General features: G+C 51.0%; 4 protein-coding genes across 4 annotated transcripts; 3 read left to right on the top strand and 1 right to left on the bottom strand.

The window, feature by feature from the left end:
- Nucleotides 1-145: 145 nt before the first annotated feature.
- CONPUDRAFT_156233 (MFS general substrate transporter) lies at nt 146-2,361 on the top strand (the record flags this gene model as incomplete). The annotated part of the gene is made up of 10 exons (XM_007773115.1): nt 146-331; nt 391-457; nt 511-644; nt 706-812; nt 876-1,435; nt 1,483-1,603; nt 1,676-1,751; nt 1,808-1,941; nt 2,000-2,132; nt 2,197-2,361. 10 exons carry the CDS (start codon nt 146-148, stop codon nt 2,359-2,361), a joined length of 1,683 nt encoding a protein of 560 aa, XP_007771305.1.
- A 988-nt stretch (nt 2,362-3,349) lies between these two features.
- On the top strand, nt 3,350-4,633 carry CONPUDRAFT_83726 (uncharacterized protein). Its single transcript, XM_007773116.1, has 3 exons — nt 3,350-3,678; nt 3,735-3,997; nt 4,092-4,633. The coding sequence occupies exons 1-3, from the start codon at nt 3,491-3,493 to the stop codon at nt 4,382-4,384; spliced, it is 744 nt and encodes a 247-aa protein (XP_007771306.1). The 5' UTR covers nt 3,350-3,490; the 3' UTR covers nt 4,385-4,633.
- A 2,417-nt stretch (nt 4,634-7,050) lies between these two features.
- On the top strand, nt 7,051-9,031 carry CONPUDRAFT_156234 (cytochrome P450; the record flags this gene model as incomplete). The annotated part of the gene is made up of 6 exons (XM_007773117.1): nt 7,051-7,296; nt 7,372-7,508; nt 7,586-7,961; nt 8,046-8,168; nt 8,221-8,323; nt 8,418-9,031. 6 exons carry the CDS (start codon nt 7,051-7,053, stop codon nt 9,029-9,031), a joined length of 1,599 nt encoding a protein of 532 aa, XP_007771307.1.
- A 3,393-nt stretch (nt 9,032-12,424) lies between these two features.
- On the bottom strand, nt 12,425-14,635 carry CONPUDRAFT_167288 (uncharacterized protein). The gene is made up of 10 exons (XM_007773118.1): nt 14,516-14,635; nt 14,302-14,460; nt 14,027-14,240; nt 13,860-13,966; nt 13,766-13,803; nt 13,532-13,711; nt 13,423-13,478; nt 13,356-13,365; nt 13,255-13,306; nt 12,425-13,195 (listed from the first exon to the last, which is right to left on the bottom strand). Exons 2-10 carry the CDS (start codon nt 14,338-14,340, stop codon nt 12,521-12,523), a joined length of 1,371 nt encoding a protein of 456 aa, XP_007771308.1. The 5' UTR covers nt 14,341-14,460; nt 14,516-14,635; the 3' UTR covers nt 12,425-12,520.
- Between the last annotated feature and the right edge of the window lie 945 nt (nt 14,636-15,580).

Genomic DNA, 15,580 nt, shown 5'->3' on the forward strand with positions numbered 1-15,580 from the left:
CTTCCTCGTTCCAGTCACTTTTTCGTTCGTCTCGTTTGTGTCAGGTATATATATCACCATTGTTCTTCGTCAACATGCAGCTCTCCACGACCGAGTACTTCAAGTCTACGGTCCGGCTGTACTTTCCCATTTCCACCTCCTTATGATGGCCCAGAACCTGAACGCCATATCACCAGCTCTGGCTCAGACTTCAAATAACCCAGAAGACCACCGCCCAGGGACTGCGACGCCTGTCACAATAGCATCACCCTCTAGCCAACCTGAGGTCAATGTCGACATAGAACACGTACACGTCGAGGATGACCCTCGGACGTGGTCAAACACCCGCAAGGTGAGCTTTCTTTCTAGTCTTTCTCATACACTTTCTCTTATGGCTATCCCGTTGGCTAGAATTTGGTGTTATTCATAATATCAGGAGCGGCCGTGATATCGGGCTTGACAGGCAATATTCAAAATCGTACGTTAGTACAGAAGTTTGCTCTCCTATCTCACCTAATTTTTGTTCCATAGCTGCCAACGCCCAGATTCAACAGCAACTCCATGCGTCAGCTCAAGACATCAGCTTAAGTTTGTCCATGTTCATTCTCATACAAGGCAGTGCTCCGTTATTCTGGACCGCGCTTAGCGAAATCAAGGGTCGGAAGGTGAGTAGCTTGCTTGCTTGTATTAAAATCCCTGCATATGTTTACGGGTGCGTTCTAACAGCTGGTATACCTTGTGTCCATCACGATATTCATTATCACCACCGCCATTGTCGCCATCTCCAAGACAATAGGAATGATGATAGGCATGCGAGTCCTGCAAGCAGCTGGGTGCGGATAGTCTTCCCAGAACCTTGCCCCTTTCAATTAACTTACCCCCATTTCTGCCTCCAGGTCCAGCCCTTTCATAAGCGTTGGTGCCGCAACCCTCGCTGACATATACGAGCCGCACCAGCGCGGGACGATGATGGGCATCTACTACTCTGCGCCACTCCTCGGTCCTGCTCTTGGCCCTATTGTTGGCGGTGCGCTTACGCAGGGTTTTGGTTGGCGCGCTGTGTTCTGGTTCCTGTGCATATGGGGCGGGGTCATCTTCGCCGCGTTCGCGTTCCTCTTCAAGGATACGTTCAGGAAGGAGCGGAGTTTAACGTACCAGAATGTGCTTAAGAGGCGGATAAGGGAGAGGCAGCAGCATGAGCAGCAGAAGGCAAGGAAGTCAGGGTCAGGCGATGTTACACCTGCGACGGCACGACCATCGATTGAACATGAGCACGCGAACGAGAAGACAAGTGGGACTGAGCAGGGATCGCCAAAAGAATTGGAGGCGCAGAAGGTCGTGGTGTCAGCGGAGGCGATGAAAGAGATAAAACCCTCGCTTGCAGACATCAATCCATTCCCTCCGTACTGGAGAGTGATAAGGCGGAAGAACAACCTGGTTATCATAACTTCTTCAGGTAAGTTCCCATTCCTATGGGAATGCGTTAGTAATATCGCGGTGCAGGATTGCTTTTCGCTTTCGGCTACAGCATCGCGTACACCTGCGCCCGGACGCTCGCCGACTCGTACGGCTACAACGCAATGACAACGGGTTTGGTCTTACTCACCTTTGGAGTTGGTATGACGTCAGAGCTTCTTAGCACAATGAAAAATACTCATCAAGTTATCTGACATCCACTGGGTAATATGGCGGGTAGCATCCTCGGTGGTCGGTGGTCCGACAGGGCGCTCGCCCGACGTAAAGCTGCGAACGGGGGCGTAAGCTACGCCGAGGTGTGTCCTCACGTCAACTTCAGTGTCAACCCGAGCTAATTACTATCACTGCACAGATGCGCCTCGACGGCACTAAGATCGTGATGCTATTCTTCCCGCCATCCGTAATTGGGTATGCATGGGTGTGTCAGGAGCATGTGCACATTGCGGCGGTCTGCGTCATGCTCTTCCTTTGCGGGTTCTTTGTTATGTCCGTCCCCCCTCTGGATATTGGTCTGTTGGGAATGAGCTAACGCGTGGCGTGGCAGATGGATATACAGTAGCACGCTGTCCTATGTCGTCGATGCTAATGTCGGCCGTTCCTCAAGCGCCGTTGCGAGCAATAGCCTGTTTCGCGGCGTCTTCGCGTTCGTCGCAGCTGAGGTCGCCATCCCGCTTCAGGTGAGTCTTTCCCTGCACCCTTCGTTTCATGGATGCACTGATCACTATAGTATCGCCTTGATAGGACGCGATAGGCGATGGCGGGCTGTACACGCTCTGGGCAGGATTGATGCTCCTCTCTCAGGGCATGACCCTGCTCGTGATCTATAAAGGTCGCGAGTGGCGCGAGCAGAGCATCGAGGCAGAGAAAGCGAGGCAGGAGCGCAAGGATGGCGTGGGCCAAGCATAATGGTTTTCTCTGGATGGCTATGTTGCGGACTCAGAGTATAATCGGCACATGTAAGCATTCAAGTTTGCCGTCATGGGCCATGCAACTCTACATCGGGGTGTAGGGGAAGAAGAGAGCAGTACGGCAAGTGACCATGGCTTCATGGATAGACTCGATTTGTGGTTTGCGTCGCAATAGAACACGCCTGCCCGACGACGAAACATGTGTGGCAAAGCGTCAGAGAGGTGGGGGTTCCTTTGGCGCAAGCTCGACCCTCTCTAGGAAAGAAGACGGCGTCTTCTGATCGGCGAGGTGTCTCCCTCACTACAATCAAGGGTATTGTTTTGCTGTTGCGTCATGCGGCATGCATAAACAGTTGTGTTCCGAAGTTATGTTGTGAAGGCTCGTTAGCAAGGAAATGTGGAACGATGGAACCACTAGGTCCAGAAGCTGCTGCGACGTAGGTCTTCGTGACGTTACTTGCTTTAAGGTTTGGCGAGCGAACAGATGTCGAATTGTCAAGCACCTGTTGCCCGGGTCAAGGTGATAACGTTCGCGAATTCCCGGACGTCTTGTACACTTCAAAGTTTGAGATGCCATCTCAGTGTATTTGTTTACGTCGTCCAGGAGATTGCAGACGCTCTTTCCGTGACTGGGCCATGAAAAAGGTTCGTTCGTTATTGCTTCAACTTTCCTCGTAAATCATGCTGATAATGACTTTGATCTGAAATGGCTAGGCAAGAACCGATTATGAGCAGTGGTGTTCTGATCACTGGTCTGCGCTGCGAGATGCTACCAGCGCTAAACCAGCGCTACGCTGTCTGCAGGCCTGAGAGTTTTAGACTTGTCATGAGGTCGCTCATATCTAGCTCCGCATTATTGAACTTCTCGGGATCACCGGTCGAGGTACTTCATTTTATCCGTTACTTGCAGTACTCACGACCCTCGCGACGGTTCCCATCCACATGTCGAGGGTGCCCTCATAAGAGAAGATCCTCGCACTGAAAGGCACTGCCTTATGAGGCGTGGTCAGAGCCCTAAATCTTATGTCTAGCCCGTTTTGCATGTTGTCTCCCTAGATAACGATTCTCACCCTTTCCTCAGGATTAATCCTCAGAGCACAGGTGCCAGGAAGGCTTTTTTGTTCACAATGCGACAGCTGGCTGTCACTCTTTTTCTTTCCGCCTTTGTGTTGAGTCTCTTTGATAGAGTCTCAGCTGTTCCTTGCTCCAAAGAACTTTCTAGGAAATTTGGAGACGACGAGGAAGACTTTCACCATGGGCATCACGGCTCGGGCTCGGGATCAAACTCGCAGACTTTGGGAGAAGAGTGGTATTCGTGAGTTGGCCTGCACCACAGACGAGGGCGCTCATTGATGTATGTACATCTTTCAGCGTACCAACGCAGACTAGTACGAGTCTAAGCACGCCCACGACGCTTATTAATTCTGAGGGCTCTTCTACCCTCGCATCGAGTACATCGACGACGACAAGCACTTTCCACAATGGCGACTTCCATCGTGGACACTCGTCTCGCATAGTCGGGGCTGCAGTAGGGGGTGCGGTGGGAGGAGTTGCGGGCCTTCTCCTCGTTGCTGGTGGCGCCGTGTATATGTGGCGGAGACGAAAGCAAAGGAACAAGCGAGTGTTTAACCAAGGTGTGTTCCCTTTCCCTACGTCTTTTGGTGGCTTGTGCTATAGTGACACACCATGATATCCGTTCAAAGAATCTGATTCTGTTCTTCTGCACAGGGGGATGGTCTGTGGTAGTCACGGATGGAGAAGACGCCGTGTCCCGACGCAACACAGCGTACGTTCGAGATGAAGACGCGGGGCCGCTTGATTCGCCGATGAGAGAAGTCCACCCCACGCCATTGCCGCCATCTTATAATCCGAACTGGCAAGTCAACACTCAGGAAACCTTGGACCAAAACCAGCCGGAAACCGGTAGAGCTCGAGAGTTGCTAGTTGATCCCACAAGGGTGCCCCGGAGACGCAGTTCATTGGATAAACCCGGGTTTACGTCAATTCTGACCCTGACGTGACCTGTGGAGGGACTCAGGACTACTGTACTTTTTCGACCACTCGCTCGTCCCATGTCCCACGGACCGGGCGAGCGAGCCAAAAAGGGTGGGACTGTCCCACCTCCCCGAGACCCTATGAGCCAAAAAGTGGGACATTCGGTAAAATAGCTCGAAAATTCGAAATAAAATCATAAAAAAATCTACGACATGTGAAAAAGTATCTAGTGATCCAAGAACTCGTCGTACTTTCTGGTAGAAACTTTACATTGCTTCCCCCGGCGTGGTTTCTTCCTTCTCGGCAATTCTATCAAGTCAGCGTTGAGGTGACCCCAGGTCATCAGCAAAGCCCGGACCCAATTGAGACAAACCCATCCCGCTTCTCCCGTCCGGATTGAGGATTTGTGCCATGGCATCTTCGGGCTGGAGCCAAGTGTTGTCGTCAATACATTCATGGTGTGCAAACGAATCTTGCTGGTCGACTCCTTCGTGAAGGGTGGTGAGAGCTTGAGAACATTGAAGGACAGATGTCCTGAAAAATGCGGGCTCACCAACCAGCCAAGGCCAAGGCAGGGCGATTGCACTCCAGTGCAGCATGTCTTGAACAATCTAAGAACAAAGGCTGTGGTCATAAACAGCAATTTGCGCAGTCGGGAACATTGTCAACCAGTGGATGTCCCACAACTTCGGGACAATTAGCCCCTGACGAGCCATGTGTCCCACGTCGGTCCTGACCCGCGAGCCAAAAAGTGGGACAGACCGGATTAGGTATGTGTTTCCCACGAGCGAGTGGTCGAAAAAGTACAGTACGTTCACGTCAAAGTATGCCTTGATTAAACAAGAGGCCCTTGTACTACTACCTCCGTATCTAACCACTTAGTTGTCTGTAATTTTTGGAATAAACACAACAAGCGCAAGTTTTTCGTAAGTTACTGTGGAGGTCGTAGTATAGCCCCTATCTGACAGCATACGGTTCGTCGCGTCGCGTTGACCGATTACATAAAAGCCGCATCTTTCTCTCTGACCATGACTACCTATCAACGACTTGTCAACGACGCTTGCAGCTGTCCAGCTTTTCTAGATCTGCCGACCGCTATTCCCCTAATGCTAGCAGCTGCGACCATAGATTTTGGAAGTATGGGTAATCATTGAGTCTCACGTCTTGATTTCTCACTCTCCTGCACGATCGGCTCTGTGATGCTTGTTCTACCTAGGCGCTAACACGAGCCTTGATACGCCAGCTGATGTGATCAATCTTTTTAGGCTCTTGCAAGTCAGATTGTCAGCGCCTGAGGTGTATGGAACGCCTGTTACCTACTCAAATGAACGATGGATTCGGCGACTATGAGGATACAAGGCATTTGTCATCACAGGCGCTGGCACTTAGTATTACCTGCATCACATAAGGTGTAATGTCGCCTGGGAGCCGATAAGCGGTGCGAGCGAGAAGTATCGGCAGTGTGTGTGTACATGTAAGTAGCTGGGTCTCAGTATATGGAATCTCCGTCGGGCTTTCCGCAAGCCTCACTCACAATGACGTACTAGGGGTGCATATACTTATTCGTGTTCCGTAGGACATTCAGCGATTCGTCCCACTGCTGCTATGTAGCAACCTAGCGGTCGGTTGATTGATGAATGTACCTGGTTCGACTAATATCTAGCTCCCGCTAGTGCACGTCAACGAGGAACTGCGCTGTTGAGGATACACAACGCACCAGCAGCCCTTATAGATGAGCTTGTGCGTCACACATCGTAAGCATCTGGAATTATATACAAATGATCATGATTGACTAGCGGTACGTCTTCCCATTTGAGATGGTGAGAGTAAGCAGATTTTTTTTTGCCGGCGATTGCCACTTGATTGCCACTTACGAGACTAATAATTCGTGCAGCGTACCTATAATACATGGGACACTGGCGTGAAAATATTTTAGCGCACAGTGGGATAAGTGGCTGTGGCGTAAAGTCAATCAGTAATCCACTGCCAGCGTATGTTCATACGCTTTGAAGAAGAACATTCGAAGAGAGGGGGACTTGATCATTGGCACCGTGACCCCGGGCCGACACAACGCTCCGCGAGCGCATTGTGGTACACGAGCGTTCGGTAACCAGTCTAAAATCAAGTTACACAAGTGGGGACGGTAAGATGTCTCCGGCTGCGACACTTCGCTTATTTTAATCTGACTCGTACTCGCCGTGGTAAGTGCTTGCAGAGCTTTGCAGGGCTTGTTCAGGGTAAGTACTGACATTGGCGAATTCAGTATAAAACCACCGTTCCGAGTCGGACTAACCTTCTATATCCAGGCAATGTCGTGTACCACTTTGAGTCCGCCGAGAGTCACCGAGACCACCTGAAATCCATACCGACATCATCCTGATCGTTCCTCCCTCCGACTCGGAGGCCTCATGGGCCAATCATATACATCCAAGTTCGACTTTTCCCCCAAGCGAGCTTCTCCTATACCCTCCAAGTACTGTTGGGCGTTGGTCAGGTTATGACTCTCCGTGCCTCAATGTCCGAGTCGGACATGCACAAGTCACACTCCCCCTCTTTATCCCTCCAATAGCTTACCGATACCACAACCTTCGGAACGCACCTCGCGAAGGACGACAACCTGGCCAGTTTGGAACGGTTATAATCTCTAGTTGACCAGGCCACCCAACCTTGGCAGCTGGAGCTCCGCTATACTATGTTGTCATCATCCTCCATCTACGCTCTCCTGCTCACCCTCGTAGGTGTGGTCTCCTACAAACACATTGCGAGCTCTCAGAGAATACCTCTCCCTCCTGGTCCACCCGCACACTGGTTTTACGGCACGAAGACATTCCCGGGAAAATACAGGTCACAGACCTTTGCCCAGTGGACAGAGGAGTATGGGCCCGTATTCTCGCTAAGGAGGGGGAAGAACGTGTTCATTATCATTGGGCGATATCAGGTATGCTCGCTAAATCCACCTCGTTCTCGTTTATCGCAATACTTTCACTGGCGGTGCTAATGTAGTGGATGGTAGGCGGCCCTGGACATACTGGAAAAGGAGGGTGCAGCCCTGGCGGACAGACCAAGACTCATCGCTGCATCGGAGATTCTCTCGGGAGGCAACCGCCTGCTCACGATGCGTGCTGGAGAGCGGGTCAACCGATTCCGCAAGTACGTCTCGACAATAATCCCACCCCGCCGTTGGCACGATTGGAAGTAAATGTTGATAAATATTCTCACTTACATAGAGCCCTGCATGCCCTCGTCCAACCAAAGGTGGCCGCCTCGTACGAGTCCATTCAGACCCAACATGCGCATAACTTCATTCTCGATATCCTCGCCGATCCATCTCGCCACCAATTTCACGCACAACGCTACGCCGCGAGCGTAATCATGAGCATCACGTATGGGAAGCGGACACCCACGTCGTATACCGACCCCGAGGTCATCGCTATCCGACAGTGCATCACGCGCATGGGCAAGACAACGGTTCCTGGCGCATATCTGGTAGACTCGTTTCCGATTTTGAGGTATTTGCCTGGGTACACGAGTGAGCTCAGGCGCTGGAGGGAGGAGGAAAGGGGATTGTTCGAGGGGATGATCCATGAGGCAAAGGGGCGGATTGTAAGTTTGTTCATAAGGCTGGCAATCTGTGCTTTTGGACGCATGAAGCTGATGGATTTGTGTGCGGGGCTCGATGCGTTCCAGGCATCGGAACAGGCAGGGCCATGCCTCGCGCAGTATCTCCTCGAGAACCAGCAGGCGCTCAAACTGAGCAACGTTGAGTTGGCATATCTCGCTGGGTCGATGTTCGGCGCCGGGTCGGATACGGTGAGCTTCCCTGGATTCTCGGTGGCCCATGAGCGTGTCTCATTCCACACAGACTGCACCAGCAATCAGCGTTATGATTATGGCAGCCGCTTGCTTCACCGAAGCCCAGGTCCGTGTGCAAGACGAACTCGACGCTACCATCGGGCGCCACCGAGGTACGTACATTTTCCGCTTCTCCATCCCCTTCTCTTCATACCATCTTTATACTATTTCCTCGTCCCACATCCGTTTGATCCCCGCTTTCGGCAGCTCCAACATTCAGCGACCGCCATTCCCTCCCCCAAGTCTCCGCCTTCGTACTCGAGTGCCTGCGCTGGCGTACTGTCACACCAGGCGGCATGGCCCATGCCGCCACGCGCGACATCATCATCCCACAAGATATCAGCGGTAACGGGTCATACCGGATCCCGGCAGGCGCGACTGTCGTCGGCGACATCTGGTCCATCTCGCAGGACCCAGACGCGTACCCCGATTCGCATATATTCGACCCACAGCGGTGGATCGATGCGCACGGGGAGCTCTGCGAGGCTGATCCGTCCGCCAAGACGTCCAAGCCCGTCCCTTCCTTTACCTCTGGCAATGACTCACAGCTTGGAGAAACCGGGGCTCAACCACAGCCGCGTTTCTTCACGTGGGGGTTCGGGAGGAGAGTTTGCCCAGGGCGGGAGGTTGCATCGCGCTCGCTGTACATCAATGCAGCGTTGTTGCTGTGGGCGTTCCACATAACGCAGATCGAGGGCAAGGAGATCGATACGATGGCATTTTCGGATGGTGCTATTGTGCATCCGAACCCGTTTGAGGTTAAGTTCGAACCGAGGGTGAGCGAAGAGGAGATTCGGAGGGCGTTGAGTGAGACTGAGTAGGTGGTGGTTGATCCTGAGGATTCTGGGAAACCAGAGGAGAGGAGGAAAGGAAGGGGCATATACCCAATCTGATATGGTAAGGCACCCTCGAGCTCTTTGATGGCCACTGCGCTGATGCAGTTACGGCAGATACCGTATTTGACTTCTGTTTCGAGTACCAAGGATGCGGATTACTACCACAATACTATCGGACGTTTTTCTCGCCTTCTTCGTCTACTTTATTACGAGCGCTGAAACCTTCTCTGACCATAGTTTCCAGGAGCTTACGCTCTGTAAATCTCACAACTTTGAATGTCATTGAACGATGGATCCGTTTGGGGCGGACGCTTCCGATAGCGCAAAGACTCTTGCTGCTGACACCGCACTCTGGCACTCTTGTGAGGTAGTGAGATCACCCTAGCTCAGAACTCTAGTACAGCACGCTTGCTCATTTGATAGTCGGGGCTTCAAGCTCAAAGGCTGTTCTCATAGCGCTGTGAGCTTTCTTCTGATGTTTCTTGTCGGATTGAGCGCTGTTTGTCTTCAGAATGAAACACGAGATCTCATCACGGCTCCTTGAGCGTCAACTACTAGAGTATACCCTCAGTCCCTAATCGGCCACTACATTCTTGCCGGGGTCGTGATGAGTAGGTCAAAGTGGGTTATATGCCGCGTTTTCCGAGGATGCAGGTTCTCAGATATACTTCGAAGAAGTTGATGTGCATGAAGTCTTTCACAACAGACATAATTGGTCCTATGCGGACGGAGATTGCCGATCGGACTTTGGAAGCTCGTTCTGTTCGATGCGAGAGTCGCCCCCCGCCTCTTTGGTGCAGTGTACGAGGCATAGCACTGTCATATGGCTTACGACTATGAGTTTTAGTAAAACGAAACATACGGGCGCTAAACATCATTATCCATAGTAGTGATGGTTTGACCCAGCCTTACTTAGACTCGAACCAGTCTCGCTCCGCCGCTCGCGGCCAGCACAACCCTCACGGACCATGTACCATCTTTAGCCTGTCAAAGATCCGGCCAAGGTGCGTTCGGCTTCTTGAGATCTAGATCTCATCCCCACCAACCGCTACCAACTAGGGCTGTACCCTGCTCTATCTTGAAATCACTTTGATGTGTTGCGTGTGCATGCCCAGTGCAACTTCTCGCAACCCGCATCAACCGTGGTGAGAGCTGCGTCATTATAAACCATAGGCCTGTATACATAAAATGATGAGCTCGCCCGTCTGACGAGATCACTTGCATCTATCATCCTTCCGCCAGCGTCGCGCAGGAGATGTCATCCATCAGTGCCGATTCGTACATGCAGGGCCCTCTCATGGGCACATTACTCACGATGGGGCTGTATGGGATGAACTGCATGCAGTTGCACTTCTATGCCCAACACTATAGTAGCGATCCCTTGGGCCTCAGGGTGCTGGTACAGTCTATTTGCTTTAATTTTGGAAATCGGGCCCGCCTGACACATACATACAGGTAGCCGTTGTATGGTGAGAGGCAAATTCATCTACACCTGCAAATCGTCTGGATGTGAACTTCCTGTAGGGCTTTGGAGACAGTCAAAACTGGGCTATCCATATTCTTCGTGGAGCACTACCTTATCCAGAACTTCGCAGACCCATTCATGCTGACTCAGGTAGTTTGGTAGGTTACAACCTCCTACTATATGTGTGCAGAACATGCGCAGAGGCTGACATTTCGTAGGAGCATGCCTGCAACCTTCGTGATCGGGGCACGTTTCTGACCTCTTGTGAAATGCTCCTCTACTCAAAATTTCTCATGTCCAGTTTACTGTAGCTTTCATCGTGAATTTGTGTTTCATATGGAGAATCTGGAGACGTGAGTTTCGTATTACCTTCTAAATCATATCGCTTACGCTCTTCAAGTATGCAACAATCTCTGGAGCCCTATCGTCCTCGTGCGTAATACGAACCTGATTTTGCACACATTTAGTGGGCCTGATCTGTTCGATAGTCTATTCTTGCTCTGGGAAGACTAGGTCTGTCGTGACTCTGTCTTTTAATTACTGGTAACTGATTGCAAACCGTCATCTCATGTAATCAGTTCTAGGCTGGACGAATTCGTTCCTTGCGTATGTTCATGGCATTTTTCTCTTTAGACATCTTCGCTGAGTAGACTAGAATTGGGGCGACATCGTGGGACGACTTTCGCAAGGCTGCATATGTCAGGAACTCTGAAACTTCCTCAATTGTTTGATCCCCTTATATTTGAAATCAGGTACCGGTCCTGGTTAGCTGGCTATTCTCAATAGCGGTCGATGCTTTGATCGCCTTTGTGCTGTGGTATTATTTGTATACCAAACGCACAGGGATGCGACGGTGAGAATGTCTGTGCTCTCATTACATCCCTGCCTTACAATCCGCCGAAATCACAGCACCGATACCATCATCCATCGTCTTGTCCTCTATACCATCAGTACCGGTGCACTAACATCGTAAGTACTCTACCACACTGGAGCCTAGATGTGCTGATTGGTCGCGCGGCAGACTTGGCGCAGTACTTGTCCTCATAGCTGTGAGTACATGGCTGGTTTTCCAGCCTCCAATCACCTCACGTAATTCAGTTCCTTGCAATGCCTACGTCTCTCGCATTTTTGGGTATCCTCGAAGTCCAGGTCAAACGTATGTATAATCTATTCGTTGACTGGTCAGCGCGTCACTAACTTCGGCTCAGTCTATAGTGTATCCTTGATGGCGTCGTATGTTTCACCACGTGGTAGCTGTGCTCGAGCTCACTCAAGGCTTTAGATTCAACTCGCGCAAAGCGACTTTAGCCCGCTCCAGGATGCTCATCGCCACCGCCGACAATGTTCGTCTATCGACTGTGCACAACTCGGGACCTGACTCTTCTTCGGAATCTAACAATATTGTAACCTGATGGTCATAGCTTAGACCGCCTTGCCACTGATCATTCTTTATAGATGCGCATACAAATACACAAGACTGTTGAAAGTGTGAATGACGATCGGAAAGGAACGAATATTTTGCCACAGCGGGTTGAGGTCGTGTAGAAGACGTGTATTCGGAGACCGCCGTTTATGTATTGCAGATGTATTAAACCGGAACATCATTGTAGCAAATAAAAGCATGTAGCACCGAGTCATCAGATGTCGAGCTTCGTACTATTGAAAGCTGCGACGAGGGTGACAACGACAGGGAGCACGTCCATATCGAGATTAGATCCGGACACCGCATTTCATAGCCTGATTTCAGAAATCCGACATCTCAAAGGTCATTCAACGGTATCTCAGGAGCGGTGTTAGCAATTAGCCAGCAAGCGCTGTAAAGCAACTCTATCAGAGGGATGCTTAGGAGATGGGCGAACACCTGCGCGGGGAGCCACGCCAACTTCTCTAACTTCTCCCACTCATTGAGTTAGCTCGTTTTTGCATTGAATGAGTGGGGATGGTATAAACAAGACTACATACACATCAGCAAGAGGTAAGCGAACGACATGATTTGGACATAATTGAATTCAGTAGACCTGGATCAAGCCAAAGTATTTATGAACACCTGATGATCCCGCCACAATAGCGCCCACGACACTATCTGGCCGCACGATGATGACTCGAGGCTCGTCCTTGATGAGATAGTGGGTATGAGCGTAGTTGTCTTTGTCGACGACGACCCTCGCCGATGGGATCGGAGAACCTAAGATAGCCGACGCGGGAAGAATAACCACAGAGCAAGCAAAGGCGAAGTAGGCCTCGAGCGACTTCACGATGTCGGCCGCGACCTGGACGTCAGGGGCGAACACTAACACGGTATGATGAGTGGGCTTGAAGATGTCGAACAGCCTGACCGTCGCACTTCCCTCGACCAGACCAGGTGCATCGGGTGCTCTGTCGCCAGCGACCAACTCGTCGCTTCTGTCAAGTTGATATGCGGGTACGGGTGGTATCCCGGCAGAGAACTCGTCGAGCACGATGGGACTCGTGCGGTAGTTCACGCCGAGCATGAATAAGATTCTACCGCGCTCCATGGCGCTCTCGACGGGCCCGCGGTTCGGGCCGATGGTCTTATCTAAGATCGCTGTAGTGATGTTTAACATTTGAGCAATGACTGGCAGGCGTTCGGCTGTGTAGGTTTCGAGGAAGGATAGCGGGGAGATGCCTTTTGCCACGAGGGCAATCTTCCACGCAAGGTTGAACTAGACGTGAGAAAAACGAGCATGTCAGCAGGAAGGCTTCGAAAAATGGAAAGACTTGCGACGTCTTGAACTCCAGAGTTGAGACCTTGACCGCCAGTAGGGCTATGTACGCTTGGAAAACAGTTAGCAGGTGAGCGGTTAAGGACAATCAACTGCTTACTGAGCAGCATCTGTTCACGTTCTCTTAGTCATAGCCTAAGCCGAGAAACAGGTGACTTTTTACTTGCCTCCGGCAACGAACACCCTTACGCGCCCTAAGCTGTTCACCATCCGAATGTTGGGTCTTTTCAAACGGTTGATGAGCTGATGGAAAGTGGCCAGCAATTCCACACGTACCGAAACTCGGAGATCCAAACCAGCTCCAAGAAGTCGACGGGAGCATTTAGCGTCTCTCTGATAACGGAATACAGCGCCTCCTTGTCAGATAGCAAGGTATCAACATCAAATCTATCTCCTGAAACGATAAGCTGCCAGCCGTCTCCCCCAATTATCTCATCAGTGGGGCGGAAAGCAATGCTATGAAGTGGCTGAGTAAAGCACACCATCTGCACAGAACAACCAATCACATACAAGTCTCCCGCGGCGTCGTCTTTGAAGACTTCAAAATACTAAGCGCACATCCGTCAACTCATGATATAAGCTATGTTTTCAGTTGAAAACTCACGTTTCTCGACAAGCCAGGACACTTGAAACGAATGTCGCCGGTGATGATTCGAACGGTTTCACGAGTCTCACCGAGGAAGGTCAAGCCAAGCTGCTTGCGAACAATACCTGTACAAACGGGGAACTCGTTGGACGGAAAATGTATGAAAATAGAAAGTGGGACTTTACCTCGGGCGCCGTCAGCGCCAACGAGGAACTGAGATTTGATCGTGGTGGTTTTCTCTTTGTCGCCGTCTTTAGTCACTATTTGAGCAACCACACCCGCTTCGTTTTGCTCAAAAGACCGGAGCTCTGTCCCGTACTCAACAGCGCAGTCCAGTTTCTGTATGTGAGAGCTCAGGATCCGTTCTACGATGTTCTGGCCAATGACCTTCGGGCTCATCTAAAGCCAGACAAACTATATCAGCGTAAAAGCGCAGCTTGATACTTCACCCAACACGCACAAAAGGGATGGCTGGCGTCGGCTCGAAGTGCGGGGTCATCGGAACTTCATTCAAAACCTATAGACTACCGATGTTGTGTGTGTGGACGAGCTGGATCGGCTTGCCTTCCTGGTCAATCTCTGGCACGCCGAGGAAATGATATGTTTCCAGAGAGCGCGGCTGAAAATGACGTTAAAGCGCCAATATCCGCACCGGAAGCCCAATGTGTGCTCACGAAATTGCCTGACCCACGTTGACCAATATGCGGGGTACTTGCTTTCTCAATGACGCGGACAGAGAGACCATTCCGCAAAAGTGCCAGCGCAGCAACGAGACCTACGGGACCAGCACCCACCTTGCACCTTGTCAGCAACTGAACATATCTGTGCGGAACGGAAGAAGTACGTACAACAAGCACCTGAGGTGAAGCCGTCATAAAGAAGCTTGCAAACTTTGGAGTGATTTATGATGTAGCTGCGAATTGGGCAGAATCGAGAATGGTTTAACTGATCTTTTATGTGTGTCCATCCCCCAAGGCTCATGAGTCATAGCGCCTCAAGAACACAGAGATCAAATTGGCTCGCTGCCGAACATGTTCATGTGCTCGGGCGCGGGTGCCGAGCGTACACGTCTTCTGGTCAACGCGTTTGCTCTGATCAATTGGGGCAGCGAGGCCTCTCAGGCTCAGGGTTCCTGTGGTGAAAGAACAGATCCGTCGCACTGCAGCACACTGACCCACACTGACGTTCCGAAAGGTCCGGAATGCATTTGTCTCCGCTGACGTCAGCCTCATTGACATTCCCGTTACCCTTAGGGGTAACAGGGTTAGAGGGGTGCTCTTATTTCCACTTTTTGGCGGGGAGTTGAGAAAATCGATTGTGTCACGTTATCGTTTCCTAAACTTGGCCTACCTCCAGTGCTCTTGTCCGTTACGCGTTACGCATAGGGATCGTGAGCATACATTGCGCTTTGCACCATGGGTTATAGCCCTTCCAGTATCCGCACATACTCTCATCCCAACCTCCTCCACTGGGACTTTCTCTCTTCACTCCCTTCATTCGTCGCACGTGTCGACTCCTTTCATCCTGCGTGCTCCTCAAATATTCAAGTCGTCTTTTTTGTCTTCACACGATTTGAATGTCTATGTTGTTTATGTTATTGCAAAGTTCGTCTTGTCTCCCTACAATTGAGTTCTTGTGTTTCATCCCTCGGCGTTTTCAACGTTGCTACCATCCCATTAAAGGGTCCATATTAGTCAAGTTCAAGTCAAGTTCGGGACGTTTCGCAAAGGGTCTGGCTG

Source organism: Coniophora puteana (genome assembly GCF_000271625.1).
Source record: "Coniophora puteana RWD-64-598 SS2 unplaced genomic scaffold CONPUscaffold_10, whole genome shotgun sequence".
Lineage (NCBI taxonomy): Eukaryota > Fungi > Basidiomycota > Agaricomycetes > Boletales > Coniophoraceae > Coniophora > Coniophora puteana.

Excerpts from the sequence above, each read along its gene's own strand:
- CONPUDRAFT_83726 (XM_007773116.1), top strand. The coding sequence starts at position 3,491 with ATGCGACAGCTGGCTGTCACTCTTTTTCTTTCCGCCTTTGTGTTGAGT. Across the intron at positions 3,679-3,734 it reads TTGGGAGAAGAGTGGTATTC|CGTACCAACGCAGACTAGTA; the intron begins GTGAGTTGGCCT and ends TACATCTTTCAG. Across the intron at positions 3,998-4,091 it reads CAAGCGAGTGTTTAACCAAG|GGGGATGGTCTGTGGTAGTC; the intron begins GTGTGTTCCCTT and ends TCTTCTGCACAG.
- CONPUDRAFT_167288 (XM_007773118.1), bottom strand. The coding sequence starts at position 14,340 with ATGACCCCGCACTTCGAGCCGACGCCAGCCATCCCTTTT. Across the intron at positions 13,967-14,026 it reads TGGCGCTGACGGCGCCCGAG|GTATTGTTCGCAAGCAGCTT; the intron begins GTAAAGTCCCAC and ends CCGTTTGTACAG. Across the intron at positions 13,196-13,254 it reads ACTCTGGAGTTCAAGACGTC|TTCAACCTTGCGTGGAAGAT; the intron begins GCAAGTCTTTCC and ends TCTCACGTCTAG.